The following is an 18,167-nucleotide window of genomic DNA, read 5'->3' as shown; positions in this document are numbered from 1 at the left end:
ATGACAATCCATCCCACAGGGTTTCAAAAACAGAGTTCTGAAGAAGGGTCATAGGGACTCGAAATGTTAACTTTGTTTTTCTCTCTCCACAGATGCTGTCAGACCTGCTGAGTTTTTCCAGCATTTTCAGGGCAGAATCTTCTGTTTTGCATACAGGGGCGGGCCCCGCACGCCAAGATGTAAAATGACGCATGGTGACGTTGGGCGTGAGTCCTGACGTCAACGCACGTCATTCCGACATTTAGTTTGGCGGGCGTGCACCGGAGTCGACTGCGCACCCGCCAAACTGTCAAAGGCCTGTTAAGGCCATTACTAAACTAATTAAAGTGACTTTCAGGGCTGCCTGTCCAACCTTAAGGGTGGGATGAGGTTTCATGAAGTGTTTGGGTCCCAGAGGACTGGAAAATCGCTAATGTAACCCCCCTGTTTAAGAAGGGAGTGAGGCAAAAGACGGGAAATTACAGGCCGATTAGCCTGACCTCGGTTGTTGGTAAGATTTTAGAGTCCATTATTAAGGATGAGATTTCAGAATACTTGGAAGTGCATGGTAAAATCAGGCAAAGTCAGCATGGTTTCATCAAGGGGAGGTCATACCTGACAAATCTGTTAGAATTCTTTGAGGAGGTAATGAGTAGGTTAGACAAAGGAGAACCAATGGATGTTATCTACTTGGACTTCCAGAAGGCCTTTGACAAGGTGCCATACAGGAGGCTGCTCAGTAAGATAAGAGCCCATGGTGTTAGAGGCAAGCTACTAGCATGGATAGAAAATTGGCTGTCCGGCAGGAGGCAGAGAGTGGGGATAAGGGGGTCCTTCTCAGGATGGCGGCCTGTGACTAGTGGAGTTCCGCAGGGGTCAGTGTTGGGACCACAACTTTTCACTTTATACATTAATTATCTAGATGAAGGAACTGAGGGCATCCTGGCTAAGTTTGCAGATGATACAAAGATAGGTGGAGGGACAGGTAGTATTGAGGAGGCGGGGAGGCTGCAGAAGGATTTGGACAGGTTAGGAGAATGGGCAAAGAAGTGGCAGATGGAATACAACATGGGTAAGTGTGAGGTCATGCACTTTGGTAGGAAGAATAGAGGCATAGACTATTTTCTAAATGGGGAGAGAATTCAGAAATCTGGAGTGCAAAGAAACTTGGGAGTCCTAGTCCAGGATTCTCTTAAGGTTAACTTGCAGGTTGAGTCGGTAGTTAGGAAGGCAAATGCAATGTTGGCATTTATTTTGAGAGGACTAGAATATAAAAGCAGGGATGTGCTGCTGAGGCTTTATAAGGCTCTGGTCAGACCACATTTAGAATATTGTGAGCAATTTTGGGCCCAGGAAGGATGTGCTGGCCCTGGAGACGGTCCAGAGGAGGTTCACGAGAATGATCCCAGGAATGAAAGGCTTAACATATGAGGATCGTTTGAGGACTCTGGGTCTATACTCGATGGAGTTTAGAAGGATGAGGGGGGATCTGATTGAAACTTACAGAATACTGAAAGGCCTGGATAGAGTGGACGTGGGGAAGATGTTTCCATTAGCAGGAGAGACTAGGACCCGAGGGCACAGCCTCAGAGTAAAGGGAAGACCTTTTAGAACAGAGATGAGGAGAAACTTCTTTAGCCAGAGAGTGGTGAATCTATGGAATTCATTGCCACAGTAGGCTGTGGAGGCCAGGTCATTGAGTGTATTTAAGACCGAGATAGATAAGTTCTTGATTGGTAAGGGGATCAAAGGTTACGGGGAGAAGGCGGGAGAATGGGGTTGAGAAACTTATCAGCCATGATTGAATGGCGGAGCAGACTCAATGGGCCGAATGGCCTAATTTCTGCTCCTATGTCTTATGGTTTATTAATTAAGTAAAATTTTTCATGAAAATTCATAAACATGTCCCAGCTCATGTGACACCGTCACATGAGGGGACATGTCAGAATAATTTTATTTATTTTTTGCCATCTTTATAACTGAACTTAATATCCCTGAGGCAGCTCAGTGCCTCAGGGAGATTTCTTTGCTCTTTCACACACATGCGTGAAAGAGCACAGACCCTGACTCTCCCTCCTCCCCCCGCCCGCACAGGTAGCGCTGAGCGCTTCCGGGTGAACGTCATGCTGGGCGGGCCTTAATTGGCCAGCTCACACAAAATGGCGGCGCGCAGCCGATTGCGGGCGGTGATCAGCTCCGTGCCTGCCCACGCCTACACCCGACTGGCCCGCCTGATGGGGAGAAAATTCTCCCCTCTGTTTTTGTTTCAGATTTCCAGCATCCACAATATTTTGTTTTTATCACAGGGTTTCAATTTCGTCTCTCGAGATTCTGTTTCCCTGGATTCCCGAGTATGAGTACATGCACCAACTCACAAGCACAGCTTTAGCTGTTTTGCTGCATTAAGCAGAATTCTGCTGCTCAAACGGCCCGTGGCAAGGAGTCACTAAATCTCTTCTGCCTTCTTCGATTGCCAGTGCTTCTCCTGAGCCCTCACCACCTAAAGTCTGCCAACTGCAGCTCTTTCTCTGCTCTTCTTTTTTCTTAACTGGGACCTCTCCAGGTCCCTTACCTGGGACTTCCTTTGGGACCTCTCATTTTCCCCTGCCTTGGACTCTTTTCTGATATGGTGCCCTAATTCTGGGTCCCATGACCCAATTTTTCACGTCATTTTCTTTTTGCGCAGGAGTGTTGGGCCCGTCCTTGGCCTGAAGAACTCAAAATCTGAATTGTACATGCGCAGCCCACCCACAATCCCCATATTGTGGAAACTACCAAGGACTGTCAGGACTTGGATTTCCTGGCATTCCCCCAACTCTCCGATAAAGTACGTCTGGCCTTCGTAACAGTATGCTTTTAAACAACCCACGTGACCCTAACCTGCCAGCATTGATAAATTACTGAATCATAGAAGGACATTATGATTAATCCTGAATTTATCAATAAAAGCATTTCCCACACAATTCATGGTGTTGCATAACTTCCTCTACCGTTGCTCAGACTAATTTAGCTGACTCAGCTAAAAGAATGGAAATTGAACTGTGGAGGCAGGGAGCAGTTTTATTTCTCATACACAATAAAGTGGAACCTATATCCCTGAATGAAATCATTGCCCATCTGCTCAGACCTTTACTCAGTTTGGCCAAACGTTTGTACAACAGCATAAGCATGCCATTAATGCACAGTAGCAATATGAAACAGCTAGCTTCACCTGTTGCTCAAATTTTTGAGATATCTTGCCCTTCCAGGATAACCCGAGATAGACTGGGTACTTTTCAGGGCCTAAACTGATGGCCTTAGGCCTGTTGATGACTTTGTGTGATCTGAGCAACAGGTGATGCTAGCTATTTCATGCTGCTATGATGCAGTAGCAGCACGTGTGGTATTCGCCACTATCAGGATGCTGCCATCAAGCCAAAAAGGTGTTTTGCCTACCACAGAAATGAGCAATGTGGTAAATGAATGTCAATGCTAGTGTGATGCTAAATACATAGGCCGTTTGTCTCAAAGACTGGCGGATTGCATCGAACAGCATGTCCCTTCCACTCTTCACAATGGGCAAGGTACACACCATACCAAAGGAGCCCATGTGTGCACAACTCAGAATCACAGAATCACAGTGCACAAGAGGCCCTTCGGCCCATCGAGTCTGCACCGACACGTGAGAAACACCTGACCTACCTACCTAATCCCATTTACCAGCACTTGGCCCATAGCCTTGAATGTTATGACGTGCCAAGTGCTCATCCAGGTACTTTTTAAAGGATGTGAGGCAACCCGCCTCCACCACCCTCCCAGGCAGTGCATTCCAGACCGTCACCACCCTCTGGGTAAAAAAGTTTTTCCTCACATCCCCCCTAAACCTCCTGCCCCTCACCTTGAACTTATGTCCTCTTGTGACTTCTTCTCAAGACGATTTCTTTAAACATAGTGTTGACAATACTAAACTTGAAGGTACATGGGGTGGTTAAAGCTGACTGACATTTTGAGGGAGAAGACTGATAAATACATGATGTATAGATTTTTTTTATTCATTCATGGGACGTGGGTATCATTGGCTAGGCCCATCCCTAATTGCCCTTGTTCCGAGAACATTTTTAAGAGCCAACCGCATTGCTGTGGGTCTGGAGTCAGACTAGATAAGGACAACAGATTTCCTTCCCTCAAGGGCATGAGTAAACCAGGTGGATTTTTACAACAAATGACAATGGTTTCATGGTCATCATTAGGCTTTTTAATTCTAAAAAAAGAATTCCAGCATTTGCCGTGACAGGATGCAAACACAGGTCCCCAGAACGTTACCTTGGTCTCTGGGTTACTAGTCCAGCAACAATACCATCGCTTCCCCTTAAAAGGCCACTTAATTGTTAAAAAGCCAATTGTACTTGATTTCGTCGTGTGGGCAAAACAGGCAGGCGGGCAGCCCACTTTTAACAAAACCTCATCCAAGAGCGGAATAAAAAGGGTCAGCAGCATTGCCATTGTGAGTAGTGAGGAGTTTAGGAGATAATTTGCTGCTGGTTGCTTATCGCAGATTCACAGAATTTTAATGGCACAGAAGGAAGCCATTCGGCCCATCGTGTCTGCACCAGCTCTCCAAATGAGTATTATGACCTAGTGCTACCGTCCTGCCTTTTCCCCATATTCCTGCATATTGTTTCTATTCAAATAATCATCGAATGCCCTATTAAATGACTTGATTGAACCTGCCTCCACCACACTTCCAGGCAGTGCATTCCAGACTCGAACCACTCATTGTGTGAAAAAGTCTTTTCTCACATCACATTTGCTTCTTTTGCAAATCACTTTAAACCTGTGCCTTCTTGATCCTTTTACGAGAGGGAACAGGTTCCCCCTACCTACTCTGGAAAGCCCCCTCATAATTTTGAACATCTCCATCAAATCTCATCTTAGCCTTCTTCTCTCCAAGAAGAACAGTCCCAACCTGTCCAATCTATCTTCATAACTGAAGTTTCTCATCCCTGGAACCATTCTTGTAAACCTCTCCTGCACTCTCTCCAATGTGTTCACATCCTTCTTATAATGTGGCACCCAGAACTGCACACAATACTCCAGCTGAGGTCTAATGAGTGTCTTATATAAATTCAGCATAATCTCCTTGCTCTTGTACTCTATGCCCCTATTAATAACGCCGAGGATATTAAATGCTTTATTAACTGCTCTCTCCACCTGCCCTGCCACCATCAATGATCTACACACCCAGCACATATACACCCAGGTCTTTCTGCTCCTGCCACCCCTTTCAAAATTTCACTCATTATTTTATATTGTCTGTCCATGTTCTTCCAAAATTGCAAAGCTTCACACTTCTCTGCATTGAACTTCATCTGCCACCTATCTGCCCACTCCACCAACTTGTCTATGTCCTTTTGAAGTTCTAAACTGTTCTCCTCACAGTTTACAACACTCCCAAGCTTCATATCATCTGAAAATTTGGAAATTGTCCTCTGCACTCTAATATCTAGATCAGTAATATATATCAGGAAAAGCGAGGTCCCATTACCGACCCCTGGGGAACTCCTCTACAAACCTTCCTCCAGCCCGAACAATATCCATAGACCATTAGTCTTTGCTTCCTATTTTTCAGCCAATTTTGTATCCATGTTGCTACTGTCCCTTTTATTCCATGAGCAACAATTTTTCTCACAAGTCTGTTATGTGGCACTATATCAAATGCCTTTTGAAAGATCATGTACATCAAGAGCATTAACCTCATCGACCTTTTCTGTTACCTCTCCAAAAAACTCCAGCAAGTTAGTTAAACACGATTTCCCCTTTAGAAGTCCATGCTGGCACTTCCTTATCAACCCATATTTTTCCATGTGACTACTAATTCTATCCCTAATAATTGTTTCTAGAATCTTGCCCACCACTGAAGTTAAACTGACTGCTCTGTAATTGCTGGACTTATCCTTACAACCTTTTTGAACAAGGGAGTAATGTTTGCAATCTCCAGTCCTCTGGCATCTCCCCTGAGTCTAGGGAAGACTGAAAAATTATGGCGAGTGTCCCTGCAATTTTTATTCTCACTTCCTTCAACATCCTTGCATGCATCTCATCCGGTCCTGGTGCCTTGTCAACTTTAAGTACTAACAGTCTATTCAGCACTTCCTCCTTATCAATGTTGAACCCGTCTAGTAACAGAGTTCATTTGTCTGCCACCATGGCCTGGGTAGCATCTACCTTCTTGGTGAAGACGGATGCAAAGTATTCATTTAATACCTCAGTCATGGCCCCTTCGTCCATGTGTAAATTCCCTTTTAGGTCCTTAATCGGCCCTACTCCTCCTTTTACCACCATTTACTATATATATGCCTCAGGCCCACTGATCTTGACAACTTCACCTCTGTTCTGAGCTTCATTCTTAGCATTTCTAGGCTTCATGTCAGGACTCATTGGTGCCTCCAAGGCTGCCGGAGAATTTTGACCGTGTGGACCCTTCCAGGTATTGGACAGCCATCTGTTACCCTGGTAATGGGGATTGTGGTCTCCACTGGAGGCACTTCCTCTGAGGAGGAAGAGAGGGACAGAGGGGAAAGGAGGCCAGGTGTCCCTATGCAGCTTCCAGGGGAGCCACTTTGGGGGGAGAGGCGCAGGCATGGGGGGGCGCAGAGCTAGCAGGTGGTCCAAAGCAAAAGGGGCCACAGAAGACGCCACTATCCTGCTGCCAGGGTTTATAGGCAGTGATGCAGCTACCTCAATATGTCTGAGGTGCAATGCCAAAGGAGGCTCTGCCTCTCAAGGGAGACTGTGACCTCCATTTGTCATATCACTGGGCCTGAGATCATATCCAAATGTATGGGTGGACACCCCATTCAAGTGGCTCTGAAGGTCACAGTGGCCCTCAGCTTCTATGCCTCTGGCTCTGCTCAGTGGGGGATCTTTGTGGAGTCTCCCAATGCGCTGTCCACACTTGTGTCAAGCTGGTGACAGAAGATCTGTTCAGGCGGTAATGATATTTATTCATTTCCAAACGGACGAGGCCAGCCAGGCTGAGCGAGCCAGAGAGTTTGCAGCGATTGCTGGGTTCCCCCGCAACCAGGGTGCAATCGACTGCCCACATGTGGCCATCAAGGCGCCAGCGGGTCAGCCGGGTGCCTTGGTCAACAGGAAGGGCTTCCACTCGATGAACGTCCAGATAGTTTGCAACCACAAGACTCAGATTCTGCAAGTCTGTGCACGGTACCCTGGCAGCTCCCATGGGGCTTATATCATCCAGAGACTCACAGGTGCCAAGGTTATTCAGTACTCCAGCTCGACTGGATAAATGGCTGCTGGGTGACAAGGGCTATCTGTTGAAAAGGTGGCTTATGACCCCTCTCCACCACCCAAGAACAGAGGCAGAGCAACGTTATAATAGGAGTCATGCCTCCACAAGTACAGTGATAGAGAGGACCGTAGGTCTTCTGAAGATGCGCTTCCGATGCCTGGACCGTTCAGGGGGACAGTGCAATATTCTCCAGAGTGGGTGTCACTGATGGTGGTTGAATGCTGCGCTCTCCACAACCTAGCTCTGGTAAGGGGGACCCAGTGGAGGAAGAGGATCTTGAGGCAGCCCTACAGACCGCAGTAGTGAGTCAGAGGAGGAGCACGGTGAGGAGAATACTGAGGACGTGGAGGCAAACCTTTGGAACCTTCATGGAGGCAGGGACACCAGGGATGCCTTGATCCAACGTTCCTTCAGCTAGGCTTTCACTTCATGCCAGGGGTGCTGTCTCCATCCTGGATGTCTGAAATGATCCTTTCCTTTGAACCCAAAGTCCACTCAGTCCCTGTGCAATAAGATTTAGAGCCACTCACGTCCAGCATTAGGTACTGGCGTGCCCTGCACCTACAAAACAAGTGAAGCATACTCAAGCCATTAAGACAAAAGTAAAATGTATATCATTTTGACACATATCAAATAAACAGAACTCTTTCTGATGTTAATGGCCACATCAGTAAACATATTAACAAAACATGGCAGAACAGAAGATCACCTGTGAACAGCCCCTCTTGTGCTCATGGTGCCTTAAACTTACGTTTATGAATGCTATGCCTTGGTGCTCCCTCCTCACTGGCAGCAGCACTGCTGACTGTGCTGCCCTGTCGGCCTTGATGAGCTTGGTGGTCGTCCTCTGGCCAGTGGAGCCTGTGCTGGCCCCACCTGGGAGGGAGCGGCCAGTGTCACAGCTGGCATCTCCTCAGTCATCGAAGCCTCATCAGATGTCCTGGTCACTGACAGAGGGGCGGAAGAGCTGCTGCCATCATCCAGAGCACCCTGACAGGAGTCCGTAGAGACAACAAACAACTTGTGCGCCAACATGAGGTCACGCTGGACCTCCCTGCTCGCCATTGATGGATGGGCACCTAGCTGGGATACTGGATGCCTCATTTTTCTCCCACACTAACACTGAGAACCTGAGGTCATTGCCAGTGTGAGGGCTTGTAGGTCCGAGCGCAACCCCAGCGCAACTCCTGATTCTGTCTCTGGCATTGCCTCTCCATGGGAGTCGCCATTCTCTCAATGGAAGAGGCAGTGCGTTCAGTGATGAGGGTCAACTCAGTGCTCATGCTCCGCTTAGACTCCTCCACAACAGAGACCATGGCATGCATACCCTCATGGATCTCCACTAGACCCTCCCACACATCCTGCTGGACATCCAGCATCTGCCGCCTAATGTACGACTCCAGAGGCACATCATCTGCCTTCGGTTCAGCATGCTCCTGGTCTCCGGCAGTCCTCCAACTGCCAGCGCACTGGGCACTCTCTGCCGCTGGCTGTTCCTCAATCGATTGTGAAGTGCCCTCACCACTGTGCACCGACATTCTAGACAATGATCTAATGCCCACCAAGGTGTTGGTACCTGCGATGGTGCCTGGATCAGAGAGGGGTGTGACGCAGGTGCATCTAAAGCCCTGTGCTCCTCTGGCGCCAAGGGTGGCTCTTCAAGGTCTTGTGTTTGAGTGCATGCTGGCGAATCTAAGGGAGAACAACGACATGTCATTAATTTAAGCCATCACACTGTCACTGTGCATGCCAGGCACCCTGGTGACACAATGGAGATCTGCACCATGGTGCCATCATCTTTCAGTAATCAATGGGGACTCCAGGTTTGAGGCTCCCATTAATGATGAGACTACACAAGAATATTTGCACAGTCTGACAGACTCACCTCTGTGCACTGCACTCCAACATTTGTCAGAGGCCCCTGCCTCTCCAAGACTGGCTGACCGAGGTGGGTGGTGGCTCTCCAGCTCCAACGCATCCATTTCGTACCTTGTCAAGATTAGGAGATTTGGGGGGCCTCTGCCTGCCTTTGACCTCTCTATGTTCTTATGGCTTCTCTTTTCCTGAATGGGCAGAGAAGCATTGGCTAGTTCACTCTCTACCTGCAGCACCATTGCAGCCTGGACAACCCCACCTGAGTAACACCTTGCAGGGCACATCCTAGTTGTGGCCCACGACCCGCAATGGCTCAGTCCAATCAGCCAGGGCTCAGCTCCTTGGCCAGCTCCAGCATCATTGACAGTTGGCGCTCAGACTCTAACACCCCTGAGCTCCACGGGGGGGACGGCCAGCCCTTAACACTTCACCACACTGATCCATGCCAACTCGGCACTCACCCTTGCTGAGCGCAGCAGATCATTGAATCTTTTGCGGCACTGCACCCATGTGCGCCGCCCAACATCGTGGCTGCTGACCTCGGCTGCAGCCTCTCCCAGGCTTTTTTGAGTGTTGTGCAGTGGCCTCCTCCTGCCATCCCTGGGTACGAGAGTGTCCCGCCTGACACCAACTTCCTCCACGAGGACCGTGAGGCACTTGTCTGAGAAACAGGGGGCTGAGTGCCCACCCGACTTGCCCTCCTGCCTGACATTTCCTGCCCGCTGGTGAGGCCATTGTTCCAGTCTCCGAACCGACTCTAAAGATTCTACCCTGGCAGCCTTCTGGGAGCTGCCTTTGCTGGTTTTAAAGTGCTTGCTGGATCGCCATTGGATTCAGCGCCTGAAAGGCTCCCACTCCTGCCCGGCCCATCCTGACCATTCGGAAGATGCGTTTCATGCTGGGCAGACCTTAATTGGCCATCCCGCATGAAATTGCAGTTGCAACACGACTGCGGCCAGGAGCAGATTCCACACCCACTTCCAATCCTGCCGACTTAGTGCACATGCTAAGCATGAAATTCAAGCAATGGAATAGTTACAGCACAGAGGGAGGCCATTCAGTCTGTCATGACTGTGCTTTCTGAAGAAGCAACTCACCTAGTGCCATCCCCTGCCATTTGAATGGAAGAAGGTATAGATATGTTCAGAGAAATGGCCTTTTTCCTGAGCTGGAAAACCTGTGGGAAAAATCTCCCCTCCATTTGCTTTAAAGTTAATCGGTTAGTTTATTGTTCTTATTGAGAAAAGTTATATATATTATGCTTTTATTTTTGAAATGATTCCTCAGTTAAATTAATACATTTTTGAAAATCTCTTTTTACAGATGAAAATGAACATTATAGAAAATGTATCCAGGATCAAGAAGAGAAGCTAAGAGTGGTTAAACAGGTAAGATCTGGAAAATACAACTTTATCCTAGATTTTATGATGTAAAGGTTCAATTTGATGATGGGGAGTGTTATTTAATGGGTGCAGCTGACTATCAAATTTCTGCTGTTGTGACTTTATTACCAGTAATCTGACACTTAAAGATGTAATGCATAGAATTTAACCGGGGGAAAGGTGGCATAGTGGTAATGTCAATGGACTAATAATCTACGGCAGCTGGTGGATTTTGAATTCAATTAATAAAATCTGGAATTGAAATGGTGACAATGTTAAGAGAAAGCCCTGACTCTCTCCCTACTTTTAATAGCACCATTATAACCATTAACATCTAAGAAATTATCTCTTTGGCCACAACACTGAGTGGACCAGCCATATCAACCTCATGGCTACAAAAGGAGGGCAGAGACTGGATAATCTGCAAAAAGCAGTTTAATTCCTAATCCCCTTAAAACCTCTCCATAATCTACAAAGTGCATGATGAAATGCTAATTACTCAACTAGATGGCTGTCACATGAAGCTCACCAGTACTCAGGACAGAGCAGTTCACTTGTTCAGCATATCTGTCACTAAACTTAATTTTTGCCTGTCCAAGGGAAAGGGGATAAAGGTTTGAGCACATGTCTGTCACTCTTTGAACTCCAGAAACTTCATTGGCTGAATTTTTATCCTCGAGGCAGGTAGCAGTAGTTGGAAAAATTCCCAGCTCGCCCCACCGGCCTCGGGAGAAAGCGCGAGGAAGAGCAGGATTTTCATTCTGGGGGAATGGGTGTTGGCTGCAGTCAGGCCAATTGACCTGGGAAGAAGTTCAAGGCAGACACAGGGGCTGCTGGTGCAGAAGTGGGGTGTTTTAAAGTGTGCTGTGGGACTTTGCCCCAGTTATGTTAAAAACATAAAGCCCTCCAGGCCTTACCCCTGACACACCCACACACTCCCCATGCCCCCATCCATGCCACTTCTTTATCTTGAGTAAATAAACATTTTTCAATTGACAGCAAAGGTCAGGGAGCCAGAGCTGTCAACCAAGCATTGTTTGTGGAGCTCAGGTGTTTCAGCACTCCAATGGATGTCTAGGCTCTCAGCCTGGTCTCACGAAGGCCCTATACAACTGTAGCAACACTTCCCTACTTTTATACTCAATTCCCCTTGCTAGAAATGCCAACATTCCATTTGCCTTCCTAATCACTTGCTGTACTAGCATACTAACTTTTCGTGATTCATGTATCAGGACACTCAGATCCCTCTGTACTGCAGATTTCTGACAGCTCTATCAAATCTCCCCTCAGTCTCCTTTGCTGCAAGAAGAATGCCAGCTTCTCCAACCTAAACTTGGGGCTAAAATCCCACATCCCTGAAACCATTCTAATAAATTTCCTCTGCACTCTCTCAAGATCCTCACATTTTTCATAAAGTATAGTAACCAAAACTGGATGCAATGGTCTAGTTGTGGCCTAACCAGAGCTTTATAAAGAGTCCACAAAACCTCCCTGCTTCAGTTATGAGGCCCAAGAGCCTATAAGCTTTTCTAACTATTCTTTCATTATGTGCTGCCACCTTCAAGGATTTGTGCATATGGACCCCAAGGCCCCTTTTCTTGGCACAGTCTTTACAATATTAAATGCTTCACTGTATCCCTTCTGCCTAAATGCATCACCTCTTGCTCCCATGTGATGCAGAACTTACTGCTCCATTCTAGACACAATAGATATGATGCAGGCCTCCACCCACTTCCTAGGTGCACTGGTGGGACCTCTGCATCACCTGCCCGATGGAAGCTGTCATCCAAAATTTACCCCATTGTATGCAACATTTGTTCAAGTAGTATCTGAAATGAGACTTTCAGTCAGCACATTTATTGTCTGATATTTCTACGTTTACTGTCCAAATAATAAATGCAGACACTATGGCCCAGATTTTCATAACCAGGTCAGGTGCATGGAGACGGTAGAAGGCCATGAGACCATAAGACGTAGGAGCAAAAGTAGGCCATTCCGCCCATCGAGTCTGCGCTTCCATTTAACGAGATCATGGCTGATCTGATAATCCTCAACTCCACTTTCCTGCCTTTCCCCATAATCCTTGATTCCCTTACTGATTAAAAATCTGTCTATCTCAGCCTTGAATATACTTAACGACCCAGCCTCTACAGCCCTCTGCGGTAAAGAATTCCACAGATTCCCAACCCTCACAGAGAAGAAATTCCTCCTCATTTCTGTCTTAAACGTGTGACCCCTTATTTTGAAATTATGCCCTCTGGTCCTAGACTCTCCCACAAGGGGAAACAACCTCTCAGCATCTACCCTGTCAAGCCCCCTAAGAATCTTATATGCTTCAATTAGGTCGCCTCTCATTCTTCTAAACTCCAATGAGTACAGGCCCAACCTACTTAACCTCTCATCGTAAGAAAATCCTTCCATACCTGGAATCAACCTAGTGAACCTTCTCTGGACTGCCTCCAATGCCAGTGTATCTTTCGTTAGATAAGGGGACCAAAATTGTTCACAGTACTCCAGGTGTAGTCTAACTAGCCTTGTATAGTTTTAGCAAGACTTCCCTATTTTTATACTCCATTCCTTTTGAAATAAAGGCCAACATTCCATTTGCCTTACCTATCACCTGTTGAACTAGTATGCTAGCTTTTTGGGATTCATGCACGAGGACCCCCAAATCCCTCTGTGCTACAGCTTTCTGCAGCCTTTCTCCATTTAAATAATATTCAGTTCCTCTATTCTTCCTGCCAAAGCACATAGCCTCACATTTTCCCACAATATATCCATCTGCCAAGTTTTTTCCCATTCACTTAACTTGTCTATATGCCTTTGCAGACTCTTTGTGTCATCTTGATTTTTGTGTCATCCGCAAACTTGGCGATATCACATTCACTTACCTCATCCAAGTCATTAATATATAATGTAAATAATTGTGGCCCTAGCACTGATCCCCATGGCACTCCACTAGTTACAGGTTGCCATCCTGAAAATGCCTCCCTTATCCCAATGAGAATCTCTGTCTTCTATTAGTTAGCCGATCCTCTATCCATCCAACACCATGGGCTCTTATCTTATTAAGTAGCCTTATGTGTGGTACCTTATCGAATGCCTTTTGGAAATCCAGATATATTACATCTACTGGTTCCCCTTTATCTATCCTGCTTGTTACCTCCTCAAAGAATTCTAATAAATTTGTCAGGCATGATTTCTCCTCCATGAAGCCATGCTGACTCTCCTTGATTATATTATGTATTTCTAAATGCTCTGCTAATACATCCTTCAAAATAGACTGTAACATTTTCCCAATGACAAATGTTAAGCTAACTGGTCTATACCTATCTGTTTTCTGTCTCCCTCCCTTTTTGAATAAGGGTGTTACATTGGCAGTTTTCCAATCCTCTAGGATTTTTCCAGAATCTAAGTATTCTTGGAAGATCACTACCAGTGCATCCACTATCTCTGTAGCTACTTCCTTTAATATCCTAGGATGCAACCCATCAGGTCCAGGGGACTTATCGGCCTTTATCCACATTAGTTACCCTAATACATTTTCTCTAGTGATAGTTATTGTATTTATTTCCTACCTCGTTTTGCCCCTTGATTATTTAGTATTTTTGGAATGCTATTAGTGTCTTCTACCATGAAGACTGATGCAAAGTATTTATTCAACTCCTCTCCCATTTCCTGGTTACCCATAATTATGTCCCCAGCCTCATTCTCTAAGGGGCCTATATTCACTTTGGCTTCTCTCTTCCTTTTTTATATATTTAAAAAAGCTCTTACTGTCCATTTTTATATAACTTCCAATTTACCCTCAAAATTTATTTTCTCCCTCTTTGTTTTTTTTTGGACATCTTTTGTTGGTTTTTAAAACTTTCCAAATCCTCTGATTTACCGCTAATCTTTGCCATATTGTATGTTTTTTCTTTCAAATTGATTCTAACCGTAACTTCCTTGGTTAACCATGGTTGGTTTATCCCCTTCCTAGAATATTTCTCCCTCAGTGGGATATATCTTTGTTGTGATTCATGAACTATTTTCTTAAACGTCTGCCATTGTTCATCAAACAACGTTTCTACTAATCTATATGAAGATGAAAGTCACCAATAGTTAATGGTCTGCCTTTTTTACATGCCCTCATTATCTCCTGATTTATTCTCTGTCCTACAGTATAGCTGCTGTTAGGGGCCTATAGACTACTCCCACCAGTGTCTTCTTCCCCTTGTTACTTCTTACCTCCACCCATATGGATTCGACATCTTCCAATCTAAGATTATTTCTTGCTATCGTACTTATTCCATCTCGCACTAACAAAACTACCCCACCACCATTTCCTTCCTGCCTGTCCTTTCGAAAAGTCACACACCCCTGAATATTTAGTTCCCAGCTTTGATCCCCTTGTAACCACGTCTCCATAGAGGCTATAAGATCATACCCAATAACCTCTATTTGTGCCGTTAATTCATTTCTTATGCTCCAAATGCTATGTGCATTTAAGTAAAGAGCCATTAGTTTTGGATTTTTACCATTTTGCCTTTTCATTGATTTTGCCTTTTCATCATTTTTTCCCCCTTTGATGCTATTTGCTGCTGTTTTTTTATGTTTCTGCACTCTGTCCCTACCTTTCACACTCTGGGTATCATTACCTAAATAGCTGCTCTGTAAGGCTGCCATATCCTTTTGTTTTGTAAGCCCCTCTCCAGAACCCTCCCCAGCTCAATTTATTTAAAGCCCTCTCTACAGCCCTAGTTATTTGATTCGTCAGGACGCTGGTCCCAGCATGGTTCAAGTGAAGCCCGCCCCACAAGAACAGCTCCCTTCTACCCCAGTACTGGTGCCAGTGCCCCATCAACTGAAACTTATTCCTCCCACACCAATCTTTGAGCCATGTATTTAACTCCTTGACTTTATTTACCCTATGCCAGTTTTCCAGTAGTTCAGGTAATAATCCCAAGATTATTGTCTTGGAGGCCCTGCTTTTTAATTTAGCTCCTAACTGTCCAAATTCTTTCAGCAGAACCTCCTTTCCAGGCCTCTCAATGTTGTTGGTACCAACATGGATGACGACAACTGGATCCCTCCCCTCCCGCTCCAAGTTCCTCTCCAGCCCTGGGGAGATGTATTTAACCCTGGCACTGGGCAGGCAACACAGCCTTTGGAACTCACACTCATGGATGCAGAGAACAGTATCTAATCCCCTAATTATAGTCCCCTACCACTGCTACATTCCTATTGCCTTCCCCACTTGAATGGCTCCCTGTACCATGGTGCCATGGTCAGTTCGCTCATCCTCCCTGCAGTCCCCGCTCTCATCCACACAGCTTGCGAGAACCTCGTAACTGTTAGACAATTGCAAGGCCCGAGGCTCCTCAAACGCTACCCCCTGGATCCCCATACCTGCCTCACCTGCAGTCACACCCTCCTGTCCCTGATCACAGACCAAATTTGAATTACCTAATCTGAGGGTGTGAATGCCTCCAGGAGCAAACTGTCTGGGTAACTTTCCCCCTCCCTGATGTGGCACAATGTCTGCAGCTCGGACACCAGCTCCTCAACTCAGACCCGAAGTTCCTCGAGCTGCGAACAATTACTACAGATGCATTCACTCTAGATCACCTTAGTGTCAAGCAGCTCCCACGTGCTGCAGTAGCAACACATCACCCTTCCTGCCATCACTATTGTATTTTATTTAATTTATTAATTAATTACTCTAGTACCCCTGCTCTTTACAATTGAAGAATCCCCAGCTTTTTACACTTTATTGTAATTTTTTTACACCAGTATCGACCGCATACTTAACAAACTATTTTTAATTAAAAAAAAAGATGAGACACCTAAACACAAACTAAAGACCTTACTTTTACTTTAAAGACTAGAAACACTCACCAATCCTACTCACCAATCAGCTGCTTTCCCTGCATTCACGTCAAGTTGTGGTTCATGGCATCACTATGCCACTGGTCTCACTGCAGGTAGGCCTCTTGATCCATGCCTTCGATCCTCTCCCGCTCACCTTGAGCTCCGGCACTTTGTTTCAGTTATTCAAAAAACAGTCCTCCAGCCCTCAACCCCCACCCCCGCCCTGCACACACTCCAAATGTCCCATCCATGCCAGCCTATGCTACCTTATATCCCCATCCACTGCCAAGATCCCTCCTACCCCCATGCCAACCCATGCCTCTCTACCCACCCCCATGGCCCCTCATATCCCCATTCCCTCCATAAGCCCATGGCCCTTCACAGCCCAATGCCACTTGAGTTGTAGCTCATGCCAACCCAATGCCCTTCACTCATCACCTTTTGCTCTTACCCCCTCCATGCCAGCTCACTTAGCATCCTTTGACAGTTCTTTGACAGCTGGGCAGTTCATTGATAGCTCGACAGTTCCTTGACAGTTTTTACATTCCTTGACATTTTGTCAGTTGTTTGACAGTCCTTTGACAGCTTGACAGATCTTTGACTGTCCTTGACAATTCCTTGACAGCTTGATAGTTCTTTGACAGCTTGACAGTTTCTTGACAGCCTGACAGTTCCAATGAGTTTATTTACTTTTGCGCACAATCATTTACTTTTAACAATCCCAAAGGATGCCTTACTTCTCCTAAAGGGTACCTTACATTTCCCAAAGGTGTCCCGGGACCATACCCAAAGGGGTACCCGGCCTCTTTAAAGAGGTACCCTGGCTATTTAAATGAATCCACCAAGCTCAGACCTCCTCTTACCTGGTCTAATATGCACACTTCAGGTTTCACACTCCTGGCCTACCAAAATCCTACATCAGTGGAGGCAGCTGGTTATTCAAGTTGCCAGCTGTCTCTATAAACCATGCATGTATGAATCCCAGCCTGACTCTACTCCTGACCCGCGAAAATAGGAAATACCGTGTTCGGGGTGTGGACTTAGAATTTCAAAGATTTTCACCGTGATGGAGACCTTCTCCATCATAGCGAAAATCTGGGCCTTATTGCCAAAAAGGATAAGCAGTATTTATCTCTCTTTAGAAACACTTTATTTCATTCTTGCCATGTATGCAAACTCGCAGCAGCAACAGGCCAGTCTGGAACTCAACATTAATGTCATCAAGGCAGCATTCCACCCAGCGTAGCATTCAGGGGCCCTCATAAAACTGAAATTAATGTTGATCGGGAAAACTCTCTAGTGGCTTGAGTCATATTTGGCACAATGAAAGATGGACATGGTTGTTGGAAGCCAAACATCTCAGCTCCAGGGAAGTGGGGCTGTTCACTGATTAGCACAGCGTTCAGTTTTGTTTGTAATTCCTCAGATAATGAAGCAGTCCATGGACAACAATCGAGTAATATTGGTGTCATTTATATGTCGGGCAATGACCATCTTCAACAGGAAGCACCTATCTACAGCATCTTGACTTTCAAAGGCTTTGTCACTGCCAAGTCCCCCAGTATCAACATCCTGGGATCACGATTGACCATAAACTTAACTGAATCAGCACATAAATACTGTGGCTAAACAACAGGTCCATGGCCGTGAATTCTGCAGTAAGTGCCTCACCTGTAATTCCTCAAAGCCTCATCAGCACCGACAAAATACACTGCAGTGTGTGATGGAATATTTTCCATTTGCATGGATGCCGCTGCAATAACATCCAAGAAGCTCAATAAATATAC

At 46.0% G+C, this 18,167-nt stretch overlaps 1 protein-coding gene across 1 annotated transcript in view; it reads left to right on the top strand.

Moving 5' to 3' along the window:
• ccdc152 (coiled-coil domain containing 152) overlaps nt 1-18,167 on the top strand; it is a 126,886-nt gene that overhangs the window by 64,461 nt on the left and 44,258 nt on the right. Inside the window, exon 4 of the mRNA XM_078557241.1 lies at nt 10,469-10,533. Within this exon, the coding sequence (XP_078413367.1) occupies nt 10,469-10,533 (65 nt within the window). The remainder of the gene's footprint in view (nt 1-10,468; nt 10,534-18,167) is intronic.

This window comes from Cetorhinus maximus, chromosome 2 (genome assembly GCF_964194155.1).
Source record: "Cetorhinus maximus chromosome 2, sCetMax3.hap1.1, whole genome shotgun sequence".
NCBI classification, from domain to species: domain Eukaryota; kingdom Metazoa; phylum Chordata; class Chondrichthyes; order Lamniformes; family Cetorhinidae; genus Cetorhinus; species Cetorhinus maximus.
Note: the sequence above shows the minus strand (reverse complement) of the source record. Positions and strands in the feature narration are given on the sequence as shown.